The 25,180-nt window shown below is 36.5% G+C and overlaps 1 protein-coding gene across 7 annotated transcripts in view; it reads right to left on the bottom strand.

Annotated features, from left to right (window-relative positions):
• Positions 1–25,180, bottom strand: part of RMDN2 (regulator of microtubule dynamics 2) — a 76,964-nt gene that overhangs the window by 41,293 nt on the left and 10,491 nt on the right. For 2 of the 7 annotated variants that reach the window (XM_078444789.2, XM_078444788.2), the window contains exons 3-4: positions 1,869–2,043; positions 646–748 (exon numbers count right to left, since the gene is read on the bottom strand). In XM_078444789.2, coding sequence (XP_078300915.1) covers positions 646–748; positions 1,869–2,043 — 278 coding nt within the window. The other 5 variants (XM_081795210.1, XM_081795208.1, XM_081795209.1 and 2 more) reach the window with 5 other exon arrangements.

Here is a 25,180-nt window from a genome sequence, read left to right as displayed (position 1 = left end):
AAAAAACAAAACAAAACACGGGGCTCCTGGGTGGCTCAGTCGGTTAAGCGACCAACCTCAGCTCAGGTCATGATCTCGCGGTTGTGAGTTTGAGCCCCGCGCAGGGCTCTGTGCTGACAGCTAGGAGCCTGGAGCCTGCTTTAGATTCTGTGTCTCCCTCTTTCTCTGCTCCTCCCCTGCTCATGCTCTGTCTCTCTCGGTCTCAAAAATAAATAAAACATTAAAAAAAAAGAGAGAAAAAAAAGACATTGAAGTTTAAGTAGTTATTTCTTTGTGGCACCTGAAGTTCTCCCTTATAGGAGTCAAGGAAGGTTATTTTAATTGTGCTGGAGATACCTATCCTCTGCCTCTTACTGTTCCTCAAATATTACCTAATTGTCTTTCTGTCATAAACTTAGTATCTGAAATTCGAGTTTTTAAGCTGTCTATTCTATTATACTCAAATATTTTTAAAGAATATATACCTTAGTCCTGAAAAAAATTTCTGGCCTTAGACTACATGTATTTTCCAGTACTAGGATATATAAAATAGATTAAATATATTGGTTTTAGCTAAGATAATTTGGCTTTAATTAAAATTCATTGATGGGTTATTATAGATAACAATTGTCACTTGAGAATAATCAATCTTTATAAAATACTTACCAATATTAGCATAATGTTTCTTTTCTTGTGCATTAGTAGATAGCTCATACATGTCTCCATAAGCGCGAGCAAACCTCCAAATAAACTCTATTTCATCTCTAAACTGAAAAGAAAAAATAGCACTATACATTAGATTGACTCAGTCACTTGATGAAACTATAAATGTTTTCCACTGTAACTTTTAAAAAATTAGGCAGATGAACTGGTATTTATAGATGACTGAATCTAGTCACGTGCATACAATGAATTTGTGCATAAAATTTGAATTTTAAATTCAAATATTCAGGCTACAAAAAGTGATTTAATAGGGTTACATTTGGATCTCAAAAATAATGAATGTTATCCAGACTCTACCTCTACACCAACATGGAAGAGAGAATTGATAGGTACCAGAATTTGTAAGTTTTCCCTGGTGGTAGTATCTTCTTATTTCTAAGTTACCTACCTTCAATATGATGTCTCAGTGAGCATTAGAGATCACATATACTCGAAAGAGCAGTCACATTTTTAACCTATATTACCTAAAAATATAATCATAATGCTGGAGATTTAAAAACTTTTAAACAATCTGTTTAGAGTTGCTGAAGCCTCAGACAAAGGATTTAAATTGCTCATGGGAAAGAAAGATTCATTGCTCACTGGGCTATTGAGAACCTCTTCTTACATCTGTCCTTTCTTTTTTCCTTCCTTCCTTCCTTCCTTCCTTCCTTCCTTCCTTCCTTCTTTCCTTCCTCTCTTTCTCTGTCTTTCTCCTTCTTTTTCTTTTTTTTGGTGGTTGTAGTGGGAAGGATGGGCTTTCCCAATTCAGCCCAATGTTAAACATTGAAAAACGACCATTAGTAGAAATGGACTGAAATACTGTACTGATAGCTGTTACATTAATAACTACAAGACAGAAAACTTAAAATGTAGTTTTTCCTGCCCCAAGAGGAGTATGTCTTATTCTTTATCTTACAGAGTATGTATTAAATACAACAAATTAATAAATATCAAATAAAAATAAAACTGTATAATCATATCTCTGGTTCTCATATTCATGATCTTAGAGCATAATAAACTCTTAGATTTACTTTTTTGAAGTTTCGTTTAGATTATAGAAAAATTTTGCATCAACCAATTTGGCTTGGGTAAACTAACCCAATTGTTACGGTCATAACATAAATGGGATAGCAGATTAAATAAAAACTAAAATCATACAGATGCTATTATCTCACATCTCTTACCTTTTCTTTGTGGTCACAAAGTAGTTCAAAACTCTCCATCTTGCTAGATTCATTCATACGTAAATTATCAACCTTCTGAAGAAGGACATCTAAATGTAATTCCTCTATGTGTGTGTTAAATGCCTTAGGGACAGGAAAACTCTGTTCTTCTGTGTCAGTATTAGCTGTAATATACCTAAAATTGCAGAAATAATAAATAATGATCAACTCTCTTGAAAGTTGTAACAGCCAGAGTGATCCTTTTAAAATGCAAGACAATATGCTATTAGTACAGGAACAGATGAGTGACTGATGGAATAAAACAAAGGCCAGAAGTGGATCCATACATATATGGAAATGTGGTACATGATAGAGTTGGCAGGTGAGATCAGTGGGAAATTAAGGGATTGACGGAGGGGGGAGAATGGCTACTCCTATAAAAAAACCAATGAAATTGAATTTCTATCATATAATATAAAAACAAGTCTGGATGATATAAGGAATTAAATGTTAAAAATAATTTTTTAAACTCTAAGTAGAGAGTATAGGTGAATACCCTTTAGTCTTTGGAGCAAAAAAATTTTCTTCACCAAAATATGAAAGCATTAATTATAAATGATTATTAATTACACATGATTAATCAGCTTGACTATATTAAAATGAAAAACTGTTGCTAATCAAAAGACACTTTAAAAAATATAAAAATGCAAAATAAAAACCAGGAATGGATAGTTTTGCAACACAACTGGAGAACACAGATATCAAGAACACATAAATACTTTCCTAAAATTCAATTATAAAAACTCAGTGAACTCAACAGAAATATGCTTGAGAGATATAAATAGGCTTTCCCAAATGAGAAAATACATATAGTCAATAAACATAAGAAAAGATGTTCAGTGTTCAGCCAATTAGAGAAATACTAGCAAAGACCACAAAGAGATATTGCTTTAAGCTCATTTTGTTGATAAAAGGTAAAAAATCTGACAATACCAAATGCTGGGGAGGAAGTCAATCCACAGGATCTGATGAAGTGTAAATTGGTGAAACCCTCAGGAAAACACTTTGGAATTATCTTTTAATACTGAACTTTCACATACGCTAGGACCCAGTAACCCAGGTCTCTTGCCTATGTGCAGAAAGAGATGTATAATAAAAAGAGCAGTACTTTCAAATAGCAAACACCAGGAAACAAACTAAATGCCCATCAAAGAGTGGATGAATATTACACAACAGTCAAAATGAAAGAAACACAGTGATGTGCAAAATTATGAAGAAATCTTTTTTTTAATGTTTATTTATTTATTTGGAAAGAGAGAGAGAGAAAGAGTGTGTGCATGCACACGCAGTGAGGAGCAGAGAGAGAAGGAGACAGAGAATCCCAAGCAGGCTCTGTGCTATCAACCCAGAACCCAATGCAGGGCTCGATCTCGCAAACCGTGAGATCATGACCTGAGCCAAAATCAAGAGTTAAACACTTAACTAACTGAGCCATCAGGTGCCCCAATATGAAGGAATCTTAACAAACTTATATTAAGTGGGAAAAAAAGCTCTTAAAATTATATACAACACAATCCCCTTTCCATAAAAACAATCAAAATTAAATGTGTTTTAATATACACATGGATGCAATAAAATGATGTATTAAAAAGAAGGAATGAACAATATACATTATAGATTCACGATTATAGTTATCTTCAGGTGAGGGGAGGCAGGGGAGCCAAATGTTTGATGAGGACTACTGTCTACATCCTATCTTTTGTTTTAGGACGTGGTTTCATGGATGCTTTCACATTATTTATAATAACTAACTAAATGAATAAAAGTGGCACATGCATGGACCAGTCATGAGAGTTTGTAAGAGCTAAAAGTAGTTTTAGTCCAATTCTATGCACCTGAGGTATAATAAGAAAATAATAACCAAAAGGTGTAATTAGCTGAACATCGGGCATAATACTCTTTAGAGCAAAAAGCTTTAAATCTAAAGAGGGACACAACACACTAAAAATGGTTCAATTTATGATAAAGAAAGAGCAGTTTTAGACTCCTATGCATCTACAAACACGAGTCTCAGATATATAGAAAACACAAATTAACACATACAAGGAGAAACTGAATCCACTATCAGAATGGGAGATTTGTAACGTAAGATTCTAAGTAATTGATAAAGTGTGAGAGAAAGTAAGGATACGATTTAAACACCGTATGAACTAGCTTAAATACAATCAAGATACTGGAACTAGACACAGAACCCCTGGAAAACAATGTCTCTTCCAGTATATATGGAATATTTATGAAAACAGCCACGTACAGAGGGCCATGAAGCAAGCGACAAATGATAATAATCTATTGTGTAGACCACATTCCCTGTTCACAATGCAACTAAGTTAGACATCACCACTAAAAGGTAGGAGAGAAAACCCCAATATTTAAAAATAATTGATGTGGCTCAGTCAGTTAAGCGTCAGACTTTGGCTCACATGAGCTTGTGGGTTCGAGCCCCGCGTCGGGCTCTGTGCTGACAACTCGGAGCTTGGAGCCTGCTTCAGATTCTGTGTCTCCCCCTCTCTGCCCCTCCCCCACTCGTGCTCTGTCTCTCTCTCTCTCTCTCTCTCTCAAAAATAAACATTAAAAAATTTTTTTTAAATTAAAACAGTTCACAGCTCCAATCATCTCATTCATATAAAATCCTAATGAATCCACAAAAAGTTATTAGAACTAATAAACGAGTTCAGTAAGGTTACAAGATAGAAGATCAACTTACAAAAGTCAATTGTATTTCTGTAAATCTAGCAATGAACAATCCAAAAATGAACACAATTTCACTTACAGTATTATTAAAAAGAATAAAATTCTTAGGATTGCATTTAACATAAAATGTGCAAGACTTGTACACTGTAAACTATAAAACATTGTTGAAATTAAAGAATACGATCTAAATGTATGAAAAGAAATCTCATGCTCATGAATCAGAAGATTTAGTATTATGATGATGGCAGCACTCCCCAAATTTACCTACAGATTCAAAGCAGTTTCTATTAAATCTCAGCTGGTAACATTTTCCCCCAGAAATGAGTAAGCTGATCCTAAATTTCATATGGAAATGCAAGGGACCTAATATAGCCAAAAGAATTTTGTAAAATAAGAGCAAAGTCAGAGAATTCACACTTGAAATTTTCAAAATTTACTATCAAGTCATAGTAATCAAGACAGTACTGTCAGAAGGCTGATAGACATGGAATAGAGATTAAGGGCCTATTAAGAATTAAGGGTCCAGGGGCACCTGGGTGGCTCAGTTGGTTGAGCGTCCGACTTCGGCTCAGGTCACGATCTCGTGGTTTGTGAGTTCGAGCCCCGCGTCAGGCTCTGGGCTGATGGCTCGGAGCCTGGAGCCTGCTTCCGATTCTGTGTCTCCCTCTCTCTCTGCCCCTCCCCCATTCATGCTCTGTCTCTCTCTGTCTCAAAAATAAATAAATATTAAAAAAAAAATTTTTTTTTTAAAAGAATTAAGGGTCCAGAAATAAACCCTTATGTTTATTATGAGCAATTTGTTTTGACAAGAGTACCAAGACAACTCAGTGGAGGAAATAATTTTATTTTCAACAAATAGTACTGGGACAAATTGATATCCATATGCAGAAGAATGAAGTTGAACCTATACCTCGCACCATATATAAACATTAACTGAAAATGGATCAAAAGTCTAAATGTAAGAGCTAAAACTGTAAAACACTTAGAAGAAAACACAGGAGTAAATAGTTGTGACCATAGACTAGGCAATGATTTCATAGATATGACATTATAAGCACAGGTGACAAAAGAAAAAATAAACAAGATAGATTTTATCAAAACTTAAAATTTGCGGGGCGCCTGGGTGGCTCGGTTGGGCGTCCGACTTCGCTCAGGTCATGATCTCACGGTCCGTGGGTTCGAGCCCCGCATCGGGCTCTGTGCTGACAGCTCAGAGCCTGGAGCCTGTTTCAGATTCTGTGTCTCCCTCTTTCTCTGACCCTCCCCTGTTCATGCTCTCTGTATCAAAAATAAATAAATGTTAAAAAAAAAAAATTTTAAAAAAATTAAAATTTGTGCTTCAAAGCAATTTTTTTTCACCAAGAAAATGAAAAGATAATTCACAAAATGGAAGAAAATACTTACAAATCATATATCTGATAAGGGACCTACATAGAGAATATATAAAGAAATCTTACAACTCAATAATAAAAAGAGTTGTATAAAAAAAAATAACTGAACTTAAAAATGGAAAAAGGATTTAACAGATATTTCATCAAAAGATGATAACAAATGGCCAATGAACACACAGAGATGCTCAACATCTTTAGTCACTAGGGAAACGAAAATCGAAACCACCGTGAAATATCACTTCATAGCTTCTAGGATGGCTAAAATAAAAAAGACAATCACAACTGTTGATAAGAATATGGAAAAACTGGAACTCTCCTACACTGCCAATGGGGCTGTAAAATGCACACGCATCAAGTTTGGAAAAACAATTCAGTAGTTCCTCAAAATGTTTAACATGGAGTTATATGACTCAGCAATTACACTCCTAAGTACACATCCAAGAGAGCTGAAAACATATGTCCACACAAAAACCTGTATAGGAATGTGCATAGAAACTTAATTCATAATGGCCAAAAAATGAAAACAACCCAAATACCCATCATCAGATGAAAGGGTAAACAAAATGAATAAACGATGAAATATTATTTGGTAATACAAAGGAATGAAGTACTATTGTATGATATGACATAACAGCCCTTGAACACATTACTTAGTGAAAGGCCACGTATTATTATGATTCCATTTTATGAAATGTACAAGATAAGCAAAACCACGGAAACAGAAAGTAGAATAATGGTTGACAAGGCCTGAGGATGAGGAGAGAATGAATGCATACACAGTACAGGGTTTTCTTTTGAATAATGAAACTGTTTGGAAATTAGAGAGTGGTGATGGCTATATAACTCTGTGAATAAACTAACTCCCACCAAATTATACACTTTAAAAGAGTGAATTTTATAGTATATGAGTAATATACTCAATAAGGACTTTATTTTTATAAGAAAAAACAAAAATGTGAATAGTCCTATAGCCATTAAATAAATTAAACCAAAATCTATTTCAACACACACACACCACAGATTGAGAGAGAAAGAGAGACAGGGAGAGAGAGAATCAATTTCCCTTAAGGGGAATTCTATCAAATATCCAAAGAATTAGATTTATTCAAATTCTTGCAAGGAATTCAAAAAGAGGGAAAACCTCTTAGCTCCTTTTTTGAAGCTGATAAAACTGACACCAAAATCAAACAAAGATAGTGTAAGAAATGAAAATTATGGACCAATTCCACACATAAATACAGATGTAAAAATATCAACCAAAGGTATCAGAGATATCACAAATATCAACCAAAAACTGCAACAAACGTGAAAGAATGCATCATAACCAAACTGGATTTCTCCCAGGAATTACAAGCGTGGCTTAATATTAGAACATTTCTCTAGCACAACAAGTAGAATTAGAAAAACTGCATGATCATTTCAGCGGTTACCGAAACTTTTTTTTCAATAAATGCAATAATACCATGTTAGGACAAAGGAATACCAAACCCATAAATAAGGAATAGAAGGGGTCTTCTGAACACAGTAAGAGTTATATGCCAATAACTATAATACATTTCACACTTAATGATGAAACATTAGAAGCATTCTCCTTAAAATAAGAAATAGAAAAGGACGTTCAATATTGTTGCTTCTAATCACCAATGTACTGCAGGTCCCGTTAGCACATTAAAAGGAAACAAATAAAAATTATAAGCATTGGGAAAGAAGAAACAGAAGTTTGGAGTTTATTCAATAGAAAAAACTCTAGAAGAAAAATTACACAAAGCTAATCAACATTTATGATCAATTTTTGAAAACCAATCATGTTCTTATATCTATAAAACAAGTTAGAGAATGTAGCTTCATAAATTATAATGTTTACAATAGCAGGGAAAATACATGGTACCTAGGGTAAAATTCCACATTGGTTTTTGTTTTTACTTTTCGATAGAAAATTATAAAAATACTATTTGGTGACATTAAGAATATCTAAATAATTAGAAAAAGATACCATGGATAGGAAAACTTAACATTGAACCAATTTCATATAGCCCCAAATTTAACTACACTTTAATGCAATTCCAGTCAAAACCACAATGTTTTTTTTTTTTCCTATGGAACTTACCTGACTCTAAAATCAATATGGAAGGGCAAGTACAAGAAGAGCAAAGACACTTTTAAATAACAGCCATCAGTGCTGTAGTATAAAGGATAAAACTACAAGAAGTCAACGTGGTAATGGCATAGCAATAGACAAACTGGTCAATAAAACAAAAGAGAACATCTAGGCTAGTCTCTTCCCCACATTTAGAAACACTCAAGTGTGGGGAAACTGTTTTCCTACTTTGGACAGTAATCTTCTACTTCTAACTGGGCATTTATCAAAAATTATCAAAAAGTTTTAAAAGCAAATTTTAAAAACAGGGCATATCTAAACAGGTCTGGGAAAATTCGAACATGTGTTAATTTGGGGTTAGAGCTCAGATCTGGACTAGGCCGGGGAAAGGCAGTTCATAGATTATCGGATGTCAGAATTTTCTTTTAGCAGGTCTGGAGAGTCCCACCTTAAAATGTCAAATTTACTTACAAACGTTTGTCATTTCATGTACTTTTCTGGCCCTATTTATTGCTCCCAATTTGAATAAGAACTAGGCCTTTTCCCCTACGCCTTCATTTCTTCTGCACAATCAATTACTTGCTTCGATAGCAACAATAGCATCTCTAAAGGTATCACTGCACTATTTAAAGAGAAAATGACATTATTTTCTAGGAAAAGAAAGTAGTGTGTTTACAAAAGTATATCAGTAGTGAGCGGCATCAGAACAGGCAAAAACATGCCTGGCTATAGCACCGTGTCATCCCCCACATCAGGCACCCTGATCAGTTCCTTTTGTTCAGCCTTACCTAACACCTCATTCCCTCCAACATTTTTTTTCCAAAAGATACACACCAAGAGAGACTGATGTCAGCAAGATGGTGGATAGGAAGCTCTAGGCTCTCATTCTGACATGGAAACACTAGATGAACAACAGGCAGAATGAAACGGCTTTGTGGGAGATTTAGAAGCTAGTCAAAGATTTGCAACAACAAAGTGAATGTCAAATCAAGAACAAGCCATACTCGCAGTGGTAGGAAACTTCCTGGCATTTTTGTTCACCCTTGCCTCACCCCTCCCTGGCATCATACAGCATAGACGGGAAGAAGTTGTCCAATTCCCAGCTCCTCCCTTGGGACAGGAGGAAAAGAGTGGATCTTGTTTGCAATGTCCTGGCATGTCTGATGGCTTCCTGAGAGACTGGTTTCTGTTTTGCTTGCCTTAGAGCTTAGACAGAAATGAAGGCATCATTGGATATCAGACTGGAGATTGCTAAAATCAGTGGCAGGCACCGTGGCATGTGAGAACTACAGGAGTCTGCAAACTCGTGGGTGCATTTGTGAGATTATGGGGAGAGGAACACAATGAGATCTAAAAACAGGGGTAAGGCTCACTGAAATTAAGATATTTAGGGATGCCTGGGTGACTCAGTCGGTTAAGTGTCCAACTCTTGATTTCAGCTCAGGTCATGATCTCATGGTTGTGAGATTAAGCCACATGTTGGGCTCCACACTGGGCATGGAGTCTGCTTGGGATTCTCTCTCTCTCTCCTTCTGCCCCCACTCAAAAAAATAAAATTAAACAAAATTGAATAAAATTAAAATTAATTAAATTAAATACATATGTAAAAAGTCATGTATATAGGATAATTAGGAGGAAAATACACACAAACAGGCCCAGGGAAAACTAATGACTAGAAAAGACCTGACAGTCCTTAAGCCTTTGCACTGGGCTAATTAGCGAGGGTCTTCCACTGCATGGAGTCAATCTACAAAGGCCAGGCTAGGTGGCTGTTTTTCAGATTTGTAATTTTCAACAAAAGATTATGAACCATAGAAAGAAATAGGGAAAGATGGACAAAATAAATGAACAAAACAATGAACAAAATAAATTTCCAGAACCTGACTCTAAAGAAATACAGGCTTTAGACTTACAAGACAACAATTTTAAAAACAATGGTGGTAAGTATGCTCTAAGAGCCAAAGGAAAACATGGAGAGAGAACACAAGAAAATCAGGAAAACAATATATGAACAAAATGAGAATATCAACAAAGAGCTAGAAATTATTTTTTTTAAATCAAACAAATTTTGGAGCTGAAAAAATAAAATAAGTAACTTAAAAAATTCACTAGAGAGGATCAACAACATACTCAAACAAGCAGAATAAAGTATCAGCAAACTTGAAGACAGATTATTTTAAATTGATGAATCTGAAAAGTAAAAAAAAAAAAAAAAAAAAAAAAGAAATAAAGAAAAGTGAACAGAGCCTAAGAAACTCTGCAGAATAACATAAACCAGACCAATATACATATTATTAGAATACCAGAAGAAGAGAGAAAGGGACACAGAGCTTATTTTCTGGAATAATGGCCAAAAACTCCCCAAATTTAAAGAAAGATATAGATACACAAATATAAGAAGCTCAGTGAATTCCAAGTAGGATAAATCCAAAGAAATCCACACCAAGACAAACCCTCAAACTGTGGAAAATTAAAGACAAATTTTAAAAGTCTTGAAAGCAGCAAAAGAAAATACTTATCACATATAAAGGATCTCCAATAAGATTATGAATGGATTTCTCAGCAGAAACCTTCTGGCCTGAAGGCAGTGGGATAATATATTTAAAGTGCTGAAAGAAAAAACAAACTGTCACCCAAAACTTCTATATCCAGCAAAACTGACCTTCAAAAAATAAGAGAGAAATTAAGACATTCCCAGATAAACAAAAGCTGAGTTCTTTACCTCTAGAACTGTACTACAAGAAATGCTAAAGTGAGTCCTTCGAGTTGAAATGAAAGGACATGAGCAGCAACTTGAAGCCATATGAAAACATGAAGTTTTTGATAAAGGTAAATACATGGATAAACTTATTATAATTTTGGTTTTTTATTATAATTTTGGTTTTATTATAATTTTGGTTCATAACTCCTTTTTTATTCTTTTACAGTATTTAAAAGAAAAAAGCATAAAATAATGATAAATCTGTATGGCTACATTATATATAAAGATATAATCTGTGATATCAATAACTAAATGAGGGGTGGAGCTATCAAAGGAGAAGAGGTTTTTTTTTTTTAATGTTTTTATTTATTTTTGAGAGAGAGACAGAGCGCGAGTGGGAGTGGGGGGAGAGAGAGAGAGAGAGGGAGACACAGAATCTGAAACAGGCTCCAGGGTCCGGGCTGTCAGCACAGAGCCCAATGCAGGGCTCAAACTCAGGAGCCATGAGATGACCTGAGCCGAAGTTAGAGGCTTAACCGACTGAGCCATCCAGGCACCCCAAGGAGAAGAGCTTTTGAATGCAATTGAAGTTCCGTTGGTATCAGTTTAAAATAGATTGTTATAACTTTAGGATATTATATGCAGTGCCCATGGTAAACACAAAGAAAATATCTACAGAATACACATGAAAGGAAATGGGAAGCGAATCAAAATGTGTCATTGCAAAACCTCAAGTAAATGCAAAGTAAGGCAGTAGTAACAGAAGAAATGAAGGATTAAAAAGCTATAAGACATATAGAAAACAAATAATAAAATGGCAATAGTAAGTTAATCTCTATTAATCAATTTAAATTAGTAATTATTTGGTCATTAATTTAAATTACCAATTAATTAGTAATTAACTTAAATGTAAATGGATTAAATTCTCCAATCAAAAAACACAGGTTGGTAGAAAAGATTTTTTCTTTTTTTTTAAGTTTGTTTGGTTTTTTTTTGTTTTTGTTTTTTTTTTTTGAGAGAGAAAGAGCACCAGCTGGGGAGGGGCAGAGAGAGAGAGAGAGGGAGACACAGAATCCAAAGCAGACTCCAGGCTCTGAGCTGTCAGGACAGAGCCTGATGTGGGGCTTGAACTCATGAACTGTGAAATCACGACCTGAGCTGAAGTCAGATGCTCAATCGACTGAGCCACCCAGGTGCCCTGGTAGAAAAGATTTTAAAAACCAGGATCAAGTATATGCTGTCTATAAAAGACTCACTTTAGAACTAAAGACACATATGGGTTGAAAGTAAAAAGATGAAATAGATGCTTCATGTAAATAATAACCAAAAGAGAACAGGGTTGGCTATATCAAACAAAAATGACTTTATGTCAAAACTTTACAAGAGACAAAGAAGGACATTATATCTCAATAAAAGACTCAATTGACGAGGAATATGTAATATTCTTCATATATTTACATTAGAGGTCCTCAATATATGAAGCAAACATTGACAGAATTAAAAGGAGAAATATACAGCAACATAATAACAGTAGAAGACTTTGATATGTCACTTTCAATAATGGATAGAACAACCGGATAGAAGATCAATAAGGAAACAGAGGATTTGAATATCATTATAGAACAATTTGACCTAACAGACAAATACAGAATAGTCCACTCAACAACAGAAGAATACATTGTTCTCAAGTGAACATGGAACATTCCCCAGCGTACATCATATATTACACAAAACAAGTCTTAATGAATTTTAAAAGATTTAAAATCATACAAAGCATATTTATTGATTGCAATAAAATGAAAGTGTAAGTCAACAGCAGAAGGAAAACTAGAAAATCCACAAATAAGTGGAAATTAAACAACACACTCTTAAACAACAAATGAGTCAAAGAAGAAATCACAAGGGAAATTAGAGAATATCTGGAGTCAAAAGAAAGCAAAAACACAACATACCAAAGTGTGCAGGATGCAGTGAAAGCAGTGGTAAGGGGGGAATCTATAGTTATAAATGCTTTCATTAAAAAGAAAGATATAAAATCAACAATCTAAATTTACAGCTCAAGAGACTAGAGAAAGAAGAGTAAACTAAACCCCAAGTTAGCAAAAGAAAGGAAATAAAAAGATGAGAGCAGAAATTAACATAATAGAGAATTTCTTTTAAAGAGAAAAATCAATGGAACCAAGAATTGGTTCTTCAGAAAGATCAACAAAATTGACAAACCTTTAGCTGAACTAAGAAAAAAAGGATAGAAAATCACATCACTGAAATCAGAAATGAAAGAGGAATATCACTATCAATTTTACAGAAATAAAAAGGGTTATAAGAGAGTACCATCAAGGATAGCGTGCCAACAAACTGGATAACCTAGATGAAACTGACAAATCCCTAGAAACATACCACCTACTAAGACTGAATCAGGAAGAAACAGAAAATCCGAACAGATCTATAACTAATAAGGAGATTGAATTAGTAATCAAAAACTTCCTAACAAATGAAAGCCCAGGATCACCAAACATGACCTAGTTCCTAAAACTCCCCAAAACATTAACTAGTTCCTAAAGAATTAACTAGTTCCTCAAACTCCCCAAAAAGTTGAAGAGAAAGGAATATTTCCTAGCTCATTCTATGAGGAGGTCATTATTACCACGATCCCAAAGCCATACAAATATGCTATAAGAAAACCAGACCAACAGCTTTGATGAATACTGATGCAAAAATCCTCAAAGAAATAACAGCAAACAGAATTTGAAAGCACATTAAAATGGTTATACACCATGACCAAGTAGGAATGCAAGGGCAGTTCACCATATGAAAACCAATGTGATATACCACATTAACAGAATTAAGGGAGGGGGGGAACATGTGAGCATTTCAATTGGTGCAGAAAAAAGCACCAGACAATATTCAACACCCAGTCATGATAAAAATGTGTAGCAAACCAGCAACAGAAGGAAACTACCTCAACATATTATAGGCCATTTATGAAACGCCCATAGCTAATATTATACTCAATGGTGAAAGACTGAAAGCTTTTCCTCTAACCACAGAAACAAGACAAGAGTGACTGCTTTTGCCACTTCTATTCAGTACAGTACTAGGAGTCCTAGCCAGATCAATTAGGCAAGAAAAAGAAATAAGATACCTACATCAGAAAGGAAGAAACAAAATTATCTCTTAGCAGATGACATGATCTTATATGTAGAAAAACCTAAAGATTTCACACACGCGCACACACACACACACACACACACACACACACACACACACACAAAGAATTAATAAGCAAACTCAGCCAAGTTTCAGAATGTAAATCAATTTGCAAACACCAGTTGTTTCTATACATTAACAAGAAGCAATCTGAAAAGGAAATAAAGAAAATGACTCTGTAATAACATCAAAAAGAATAAAATACCTAGGAGTGAACTTAACAAAGGAATGAGAGATTTGTACACTTAAAACTATAAAACATTGCTGAAAAAAGTTAAAGAAGACTCAATTGGAAATCTCATGCCATGGATTTGGAGACTTAATATTGTTAAGATGTCAATAATACCCAAACAATTTATAGATTCAGTGCAATCCCTCCCAAAATTCCAACAATGTTTTTTGTAAAGGTTGAAAAATCCATCCTACAAATCATATGGAATCTCAAGGGACTGCGAATAGCCAAAACAACCTTGAAAAAGAATAAAGGTGGAGATATCATACTTCCTGATTTTAAAACTTATTACAAAGCTACAGTAATCAAAATAATGTGGGCTGACATAAAGTTAGACATATACATCAATAGAACAGAAAGCCCAGAAATAAACTCTTACATATATGGTCAAATGATTTTTGACAGGGGTGGCAAGACTATTCAATGGAGAAAGGGAAGTCTCTTCAGCAAATGGTGCTGGGAAAGCTGGATATTCACATGCAAAAGAATGACATTAGACCCTCTATATGCAAAAATTAAAAATTAACTCAAAATGGATCATTTAGTAAATGTAAAATCCAAACTATGAAACTCTTAGAAGAAAACATAGGGGAAAACTTCATGACATTGTATTTGGTAATGATTTCTTGCATATGGCAACAAAAGCACAGACAACAGAAGCAAAATAGATAAACTGGACATCAAAATTAAAATAAATTAGACATCAAAATTAAAATTAAATTCTGTCCATCAAAGGACATAATCAACAAGTGAAAGGCAACCCACGTAATGGGAGAAAGTATTTGTAAATCATATATCTGATAAAGGATTAATATCCAGGATATATAAAGAACTCCTACAACTCAACAACAAAAAGCAAAGAACCCAATTAAAAAATGGGCAAAGGGTTTGAAGGAATATTTTTCCAAAGAAGATATACAAAAGGCCATGAAAGGCACATGAAAGAATGCTCAATGTCACTACGCATTAGGGAAATGCAAACCACAATAGGATGCCACCTTGTTAGGATGGTTACTGTCAAAAACTAGAAAAGAACAAGTGTTGGTGTGGATGTGAGAAACTGAAATCCTTGTGAGCTCTTGGAGGACCATAAAATGGTGCCTCTGTGCTATGGAAAAAATACGGTAGTACGTCAAAAAATTAAAAACAGAATTACCATACAATCCCAGTAATTCCATTTCTGGATATATAATCAAAAGAACTGAAAGCAGAGCCTTGAAGAGATCTTTGTACACCCACGCTCATAGCGGCATTATTCATCACAGCCAAAAGGTAGAAGCAACAACAAAAGTGTCCATCAACAGATCAAGAGATAAGTAAAATAAGTATATACATTCAAAGTAATACTACTCAACCTTAAAAAATAAGGAAACTGTCACATGTTGCAACATGGAGGAACGCTGAGGACATTATGCTAAGTGAACTAGCCAGTTACAAAGAGACAAATACCATATAATTCCACTTCTAGAGGAAACAAATTCACAGAGACAGAAAGTAGAAGGGTGGTTGCGGGATGGGAGAGTGGGAGATGATTGTTTATTGGGTCCAGAATTTCCGTTAGGAAGATGAAAAAAATTCTGGAGATAAATGGTGATAATGGTTGCATAACCATATGAATGTATTTAATGCCACGAAACTTAAAAATGGTTAAGACAGTAAATTTTATGTGATGTGTATTTCACCACAAATAAAAAACTGAAGTAGAAAAAAAACTTTTTTAAGATACATGCTAAAAGGAGGAGAAAAACGCAAAAGTAAAAGTAACATCTTAGCCCAATGATATAGGTTTAGGGGGCATTTTATCATGACATACAATTGAAAATAATGCCAATTCCTTTCCTCTACAAAGACCAGCTATATTCTAACTTAAGTATTTTTAATGGCCTATATTCGTTTTCCATTCATTACTTATTCTGATAAACATTTATAAACTTTAATACAGTGTGAAAAAATTGAAAAATATTTACTCAAAAATAAAATTTCGGGAGACATTTTTTAAAATAAAAATTTTATTTAAAAAAATTTTTTAATAAAAATTTTGGAAAAAGTCTGAAAAATATTCACTTTTAAAAATAACGACTGGGGCGCCTGGGTGGCTCAGTCTGTTGGGCAGCCGACTTCGGCTCAGGTCATGATCTCGCGGTCTGTGAGTTCGAGCCCTGCGTCGGGCTCTGTGCTGACAGCTCAGAGCCTGGAGCCTGCTTCGGATTCTGTGTCTCCCTCTCTCTCTGCCCCTCTCCCGCTCATGCTCTGTCTCTCTCTCTCGGTCAAAAATAAATAAACATTAAAAAAAAAATTAAAAAAAAAAATAACGACTAATCTATGAATCTATTACCTCTGATATCGAGTTCTCTGAAGTCCCAGACATGCACACACAAATGTATATGAAAATTATTTAGTCAAAATAACTGGTTTCAATATTGAAATATTCTACATGTTTCCATTATAATATGTTTGTATTTATAATTTGATCCTTATATTAGTAAAAATATCATCTGTCAGGGGGATGTCTGGCATGAGAAATGCAGCTAACAAGGCTAATATAAATGAAAATTTGCGAATTACGGAATATAGCTCTAGAGATGACATGGTAGGAATACTGTCCCTCATGATTAGAGTAGGATAAAAGAAAATGTTAAAACTCTCAAAGAATGTCATACATTTAGAAGATCTATATATCAATGTTTGATATTATTTTCAGATCACAGAAATAATTACGATCATCACCCAGAAATTTGAGACTAGTCAATTTGTAAGCAATTTGTTAAAAGCCAGAAACAGATTAATAACCTTTGACTTCCAAACTCCAATAATGTCAATAAACTATCTTTCAAAAAAATGACAGCAGTTACAGTTAAATTTAGAATGCAACATGAAGGTCTTTTTTTCCCCAAAAATGCAGTGAAATTTAGGAAGACAGATTTCTGTGAGAACTTGAGCAATGAATACCATGGACTATGGAGCATGCCTGGTGGTAAAATTTCTGCTTTGAGCTACCCTTCGAAGAAGAGGCAAAGTCTGAGGCGACCTTATTTTAGGAACTGTAATAGATGAAGATGTGTCTTCATCTTGAGATGAAATAGCAATGTTTTCATCTTCCACGGAATCTGAAGCAATGTCATTCTGAGGTGGGATAAGGCTGGTGGCATTTTTACAAAGTGAAGAAAATCCAACATGACAGAGAAACAGGGGAAGTTACTCTTTGAGAGGGATGCTATTGAATCCTAGGTGGAAAATGAAAGATACAGTGACTTTGAGAACCAGGATGAAAGGAAACTTTCCTTGATTGGCCTCTTCCTTCGGTATCAGTAGCAATCTTGCCTTGTTGACAGGAATAGAAAATAGTGGGAAGAGAAAGTAAGGTGGCCGTGCTGTGTTGGTAGATGCTTCCATCAACAGTGTTCTGATGGGTTGAAGAGTTAGCTTTTGCTTCAAAATTCATAGAGCACCTAATGTTATATTTGGGAGAACAAGAGCTTATATATTTTTCAGCACTAGTCATACTTGAGCTTTTAGAAACGGTTTCAACTTCATCTGTATTAAAGATTTTATGACATCTTGATTGAAGATCAAAAAAACTAGTGCTCTCGTAACAGGAAATTATACTAAGTCTAGGGGCAGAGAAAAGTCTTTGGGACCTAAGGCCAAAATGGTTTGAGGAGAATTTTACATCACTGAAGCTGCTTTTTTCTTGAGAATCAAAATTGGCTCTACTTTGTTGACAGTCGGGGAAAATACCGCTTTTCTGAAATTTCACAAATAAAGAATATTTTCTTCCAGAGAAAGATGAGTGAGTAGATGCACTTGATGAAGAAGATAAATTTTTACTTCCTCTGCGTGAACTGACTTTACATACTGCAGATAGACGGGTTCTTTTAGGATCAAGAGATATAGTTCGATGAGTAATGGAAGAGAATCCAAGGTGCCGGTGGTCTGAAGTAACTTGATCTGCAGGATAATTTGGTAGCAAGCTCTGGTCGTCTTTGCAGTGGCTAGAGTGAGAAAAGTGTCAAATGAGGCAAAAAAGTAGGGAGCAGAGGTGGAAACCTGCCAAGGCTCCTGAAGAATAATATCCACTTTATCAATATGGAAACAATGGGGAATGAGAAAATAATGGCGTCTGAATTCATGGTCACCCAGATGTACCCCCACGGAATGCCCTAGTCTAAAAGATTATCTCTACCAACACAATACCTGCCCAATCTACTAAATTGGGGGAAGATAAGTTGAAAGACTCAGGGAAACAGGCAAAAAGAAAGATCAGGGGAAATATACGAGAGGGCTGGAGAACAAAAGTCTCCCCTGAAGGAAAGGGTAGGTCTTCCTGTTTCAAATCATAATATCTGTTTGAGGCTCTTGAACTACTATATTTAAAGGAGTTAAGTAGAATAAATTTATGCCCTGTTGACTACTACATTTTAAAATGTTAACCACAATGGATGAAGTGGGACCTCTCTAGAGAGAAAACTGTAGATAAATATCCACATATTCCAGAGATTCAGTTACTATGGGAAACCAAAGGAAGCGATAAAGCTTGGTTTATGAATGCTTCAGTGTTCTTTAGCACGTGAGACATATGTAACAGTGGGTTTTCTTTTTCCTTCTAAAGGCTTACCTTAAGCATTTTCCCATGTTGAATTTAATCCAAAGTAAATCTCTCCCTTCCTTTCTAAGCCATCATCCTTAAGCCATAAAATGCCCTGTGTAGGTGGAACAGGTCAGAAGACTGAATGTTTAAGCTCCACGTGGAATTAACATGGCAATAACACGGAATGTGATGACAGCAGACTCTAGAATCTAATGACATCAGGTCAGGATAAAATTGTTCTGTGGCTCGCCTTTCTGAAAAGCTGCAATTCACGTGACTGGGGAATGTATTCTCTAATTCCATCGTGTTCAAGGAGTCAGCCAACAAATCAAGGACGAGAAAACAGTAGGATAAAGGCAGCAATGTATATAATATCTGCACAATCCTTTGCCCAGGACTGTCTCTCTCACTAGCTGCCCTTGGCCTACTAATTCATTCTACTTTCACACGAACACTCCTAAAGGCTTTTACACCCTCCGGTGATATGGAAAAGTGACCATTACAGACTTTGGTCAAGAGATATATTGAGAAGGAAAACAGAAACATAAATAGCAAACATCATTCCCCCCAAAATGCAACAAACCTTATCTACATTGGCAGCAAAGGCTGCCATCTGAAAAGTGTGGGCCACATGCACAGATTACGGAGATCTGTGTGCGACTGTTTCTGACCCCGGGAAACAGCTTATACTCATTTCAAGACAAGGTTAACACAGTTTTCAGAAAAGAAATACTGTCCTCTCCTTTTCCAAACCAACCTGGAGCATTAGCTATATAACAGGTGTGTGTGTGTGAAGTCACAGATGACATAAAAAACTGCCTCAAAAACATTTCTACTCCTCAATATCTTAAATACCCTGTTACTACCTCTTGTTTCTGTTCCCTTCCTCACAGTCTTCTTTGGGAAACCTTTGGACAAAATAGTTTTCAAAAGGCCTAGGCCTCTCTAATTTTCATCATACAACTGTCAGTTTGGTAATCTGATTTTACCCTCCATATGAGCTAATACGTTCATTACCATTAATGTTTCATATGTGGTTCTTGGGTCAGAGAGACAGGACTTTCTTTGGCGCACAGCAAATCAAGCAGTATGATCACCGGCATCCACGTGCTGGTTCTCCCAGACCCCAGGTCCCACAGGGGCATTTGCGTCACTGATTTGCGTGACAAAGAAAGGATCGCTCAGTTTAGGGAATCCACCACTTTCACCACAGACAGGGAGCAAATCTGCTAAGAAACACGCAGTTGGCCCTGGAGGGAAACGTGACCTCATTCCTCAGGGTTTCTCACCACAATCCTGAGATTTGGCCTCGATATACAGTGGTCAGGCAGACCTTACACCCTTCCCAAAAATTAGCTCAAGACGGAACACAGACCTCAGTATAAAATGCAAAACTGTGAAACTCCCAGAAGATACCACGGGAGAAAAAAAACCTAGATAAGTTTGGGTGTGGCAATGACTTTTTCGATGGAACACCAAAGGTCTGCTCCCACTTCCTGGATCAGTCTTCAGTCCTTCTTTGGCAGGCTCACCCACTTCTGCCCGTTCCGGTCGGTACTGGTTCCAAAAGGCTCTGTACTCCACCTCTTCGCTCTTCCCATGTGACACATTCTGCCCGAGCAATGTCAGCCGTTCCTAGAGCATCAGCATCGTACACATTCTGGAGGGATGCCTGGAACAGGAGCATCTTTCCCCGAAGACATGCTTCTCGCAGCCCCTCGGCTGCTTCCTTTCACAGGCCTCAGGCGGGTGAATGCCCAAGCTGGCAGTGACTTCCATCTATTGCCAAGTCCTGCCCAGAGGGTCTAACAACTGGCTCTACGATGCAAGGGAAGACTTGGCCCTTGTTGCTGTTGTTGGCCTTTGGGGCTCCGGCTAAAACTGGAATACAGTGTCTCTCTTTAACATTCTCTTACATTTTTTTTTGTTAATTCTGTTTGACTTGTGAGGCTTTGTTTTATTTCCTAATGGATCTTGAGTGTGAACCCAGTGCCTAGCACAGAGTAGACGCTCTCATTGAATGAATAAAAGGAACGCCAAGTTTTACCTTCCTTTGTTGTTTCATTTTTATTTTTTATAAAGTTTATTTATTTTGAGAGAAGGGAAGAGAGAGAGAGAGAGGAAATACAAGTGGGGGAGGGGCAGAGAGAGAGAGACGGAGAGAAAGAGAATCCCAAGCAGGCTCTGCACTGTCAGCACAGAGCTAAAGGCAGGGCTCGAACTCACAAACTGTGAGATCACTACCTGAGCCAAAATCAAGAGTCAGACACTTAATGGACTGAGCCGCCTAGGCGCCCCTCATTTTTAAAAGAAATTCACAGGGGCGCCTGGGTGGCTGAGTCGGTTAAGCGTCCGACTTCAGCTCAGGTCATGATCTCACGGCTTGTGGGTTCGAGCCCCACGTTGGGCTCTGTGCTAACAGCTCAGAGCCTGGAGCCTGCTTCGGATTCTGTGTCTCCCTCTCTCTCTGCCCCTCCCCCGCTCATGCTCGCTCTCTCTCTCTCTCAAAAATAAACATAAAAAAATTTTTTTAATAAAAAAAAGAATGAAAGAGATTCACAGATGAGAAGACCAAAATACAAATAAACTATGAAAAGATGCTCAATCTTATTAGTGTTCAGGGAAATGCAAACTGAAATAATGATTAGTTACTACAACCATCAGGTTGCCTAAAATTAAAAAGCCTAACTACAAGAATTTGTATGGGAAAATAAGAGTTCTCACAAACTGGCACACTCTAAAGAATAGTTTAGTTATACAGAATAACAATATATTTGGTTTACAATTCAGCATCCAATTCTAAGTATATACTTTCAAATCATTCTACATGTACCTAAGGGAATATGAAGGTGTTCAATAAAGCATTGGTTAAGGGAACAAAAAAATGGTGACCTAAATAAACATCTATCCAGGGAGAGAGAAATTAAGGCATATACCTACGATGAAATGCAACATAGCAACCGAAAAGAATGAGATAAATTTACATACATCAGCATGGAAAAAATCTCAAATAAAAACATTTGATGCAAAAGTGAGTAACAAAATGCTCTATACCATATAATGCCATTTATGTAAATCTTAAGACCCAAACACCATTTATTCATTGTTAACGCAAACATGCACACCTAGGGGAAACATTCAGACTTTCAAAGGAAGAATCTGCACTAACTATAAGACAATAGTTACCTCTGAGAGAAAGGACTGCAAAAAGGATTTCAATTACGTGTAGTTTTTTATTTTCAAAAATCCGATACAAAAACCAATTTTTGTGTGCAAATGTGTACTTCTACAACATGAAAGAATACAGAAGCACCCAGGGCGCCTGGGTGGCTCAGTCGGTTGAGCTTCCGACTTCAGCTCAGGTCATGATCTCACAGTCCATGAGTTCGAGCCCCGCGTTGGGCTCTGTGCTGACAGCTCAGAGCCTGGATCCTGCTTCAGATTCTGTGTCTCCCTCTCTCTCTGCCCCTCCCCTGCTCATGCTCTGTCTCTCTCTCTCTCAAAAATGAATAAATGTTAACAAAAAATTAAAAAAAAAAAAAAAGAATACAGAAGCACCCCATCATGAGTATCTGAATTTGTCTTTCTCTCAAGGCCTAGAGAAATGGAAGTCCAACCTTAAAACGGACTTAGCAAAAGTAAAAAGTAGTAAGAATAAAAAATGTAAATGAACTAAAAGCAAACATTGTATTTTGACTCATGAAATGAAAATGTAATGAGTTTTCAATAAAATCTCAAAAGTCTGTTTCTGGGGCACCTCACCATCCCCTGTATTTGCAGAAGTACTAGGTATTACGGCTTGTATCATGGCCCAGTGTTCTTTTGGGGGTAGATTTGTGGGGTTTTTCTTTTCAAATAATCAGAATTGTGTCTGTTGAAGCTATCACATGATGGAAAATGCCTAAGACAAGAAAAAAAGAAAGAAGGCCCATAGGGTCACTATACAACCCTGATTTACCTAACAGAATTGTCTCATTTTGAAACACATGTATTCTTTGTAAAGCCCAGTTGAAATGAAGAAGTATGAGTTTAATATGGGATATTACTTTAATCCAAACTGTTAAAAGATGGAACTGTTGTTGTAAGAGAGGTTTCTAAAGCTTTACATAACACTGTGATTTAAATAACCTTTTAGGAGCGCGCGGGTGTCCTGTTTCGGCTCAGGTCATGATCTCGCGGTTCGTGAGTTCAAGCTCCACGTCGGGCTCTGTGCTGACAGCTCGGAGCCTGGAGCCTGCTTCGGATTCTGTGTCTGCCTCTCTCTCTGCCCCTCCCCTGCTCGTGCTCTGCCTCTCAAAAATAAATAACCATTACAAACAAATCAAGAGCTTTTTAAACTCATGGTTCAACAGAGCAATATAGATAATGGTTGACCGAGAAAAGAACAGTGAGCAGCCTGAAAAAGAAGATAAGCTAAAAAGGTTTCAGAAATAAGACAGGACTTCAGTTTACGCTGAAAAACACCAACATGAACTTGCAACCTGAAAAATGTTGACAATGACTTTTCTTCACCCTGACCCGAAATGGGCCCAAACAAGCTCCGGTATCATCCTGCCTACAAACAGTGCGTGTCTTTACACCCAGATGCTGCTTTCTAGTGCTACTTGTCACTGAAAGGAACCGATGCTGCCAAGGCAGTAACTGACTCCAAGCCTTGGAGCAGGGACAGAAACAAAATCAGCGAGACATAATATTACCGAGAAGCACAGATGCTTTCCAAGATGTTCGTGCTGGTGCTAAGAAGGAAAAAGAAGAACCCTGACGGGCCCTCCGTCGGCCCCGTTATGAGAATTTGAGCCTCAGGCATGATCGGATCTACAACAAAGTAGATGAAATCAGCTAAATCCAAAAAAGGCATAAATCCCTAAGTCCGTGATGATGCTGTGAACTAAGACATCATGCAGAAAACGCTAATAGTATCTGCAGAAAACACGTTCTACTGACCTACCCACTCAAGTTGTTGACGCCCCCGAAGGATACAATTAGGTTTTTTTCCTTTCCTTGTGTAAAACAGTGTCAGCAAATTGTGACCGGCATCTCTTTCACTAAAAGAAGTCAAAATCTCTGGGAACCTTTAGCAAATGATAAACTTTACATATGGAACATGCAATTGTCATTTGATGTTTTAATTTTGCTGTCAAGGACACACCCCAACTTAAATGTGGTGATGGGACTAGGGCAGAATCTGACCATGACCAGTCATTTCTGTCCCATGCGAGGTTTATAAGGACAGGCAATCTAAACTTTACACAAGTATACTTTATAAGGACTTTGTTTTTATTTTATCTTATTTTAAAAAATGTTTAACGTTTATTTATTTTTGAGAGACAGACAGACAACATGAGTGGGGAAGGGGCACAGAGAGAGGTAGACACAGAACATGAAGCAAGCTCCAGGCTCTGAGCTGTCAGCACAGAGCCCGACACAGGGCTCGAACTCACAAACTGTGAGATCATGACCTGAGCCGAAGTCGGACGCTCAACCGACTGAGTCACCCAGGCATTTTTAAAAAGTACTTTATTCACTTAAAACGTTTGACTCTAGGTTTTCATTTAGAAAGGTGTGTTAAAAATCTTTATCTTATTCCTCTCTCTCAAAAAAAAAATCCAAATTAAGTGTTTGGTTGTTTTATTTTATTGAAGCACTGCTAAATAGGAATAAGTTTTCCTCTACTCTATCAAGAGCCATTCACTGTAATCTAGTCCTGGTCCTTATCTCTATTCTAGTGCTCTGTTGCTAACAAAGGCACCCAAGCTCAATCTTGACATCAGTCTTAAAGTTTTTCTTATCAGCTGTCTGTGACTGTTATTCAGAAATTTCACAAATCCTTTTGAACTCACAAAAACAATTTACGCCTACGCTGCTACTTGAAGTTACTCAAGTCCCACAATGACCTTCTTTTCATTTGTTCCAAACTTATCTCAAACTTTATCAAAGGTTGCCTCTCTTTCTAGAATTTTAGAATTTCTTGAACAAGACTGCGCTCAACCACGGTCTTTTTAGATTAAGGGCCACTCGGCCTCTTGATCTCCACTCCTTCACCAGGACTGCCATCCCCCCTCCCAGTCTAGCGGATCTTCTCTGGCTGGTCCTTAGTTCCATTATATCCTTCCTGAGATGTGATTGCCAAAGGGACTCCTCAGGAGGAAATGCTACAGAGTATGTAGATAAAGGTTGGATAACCGCTGCTGCTCTTCAAAAACTCTCATCGATGTCTAATATTGTATTGGGATTTCTGTCTTCATGAGACTACTGAGCTGCTATTCTCTATACCCTTAACGATTAACTGATGTCTTTTGGAAGTTACAGTTCTGGATGATTTAGAACTGTTTTCGGTTCCTTTTAAACAATCCATTGCCAATTTT

The sequence above is a fragment of the Panthera onca genome, chromosome A3, assembly GCF_046562875.1.
Source record: "Panthera onca isolate mPanOnc1 chromosome A3, mPanOnc1 haplotype 2, whole genome shotgun sequence".
Taxonomy (NCBI): Eukaryota; Metazoa; Chordata; class Mammalia; order Carnivora; family Felidae; genus Panthera; species Panthera onca.
This window is presented reverse-complemented; position numbering and strand designations above follow the sequence as displayed.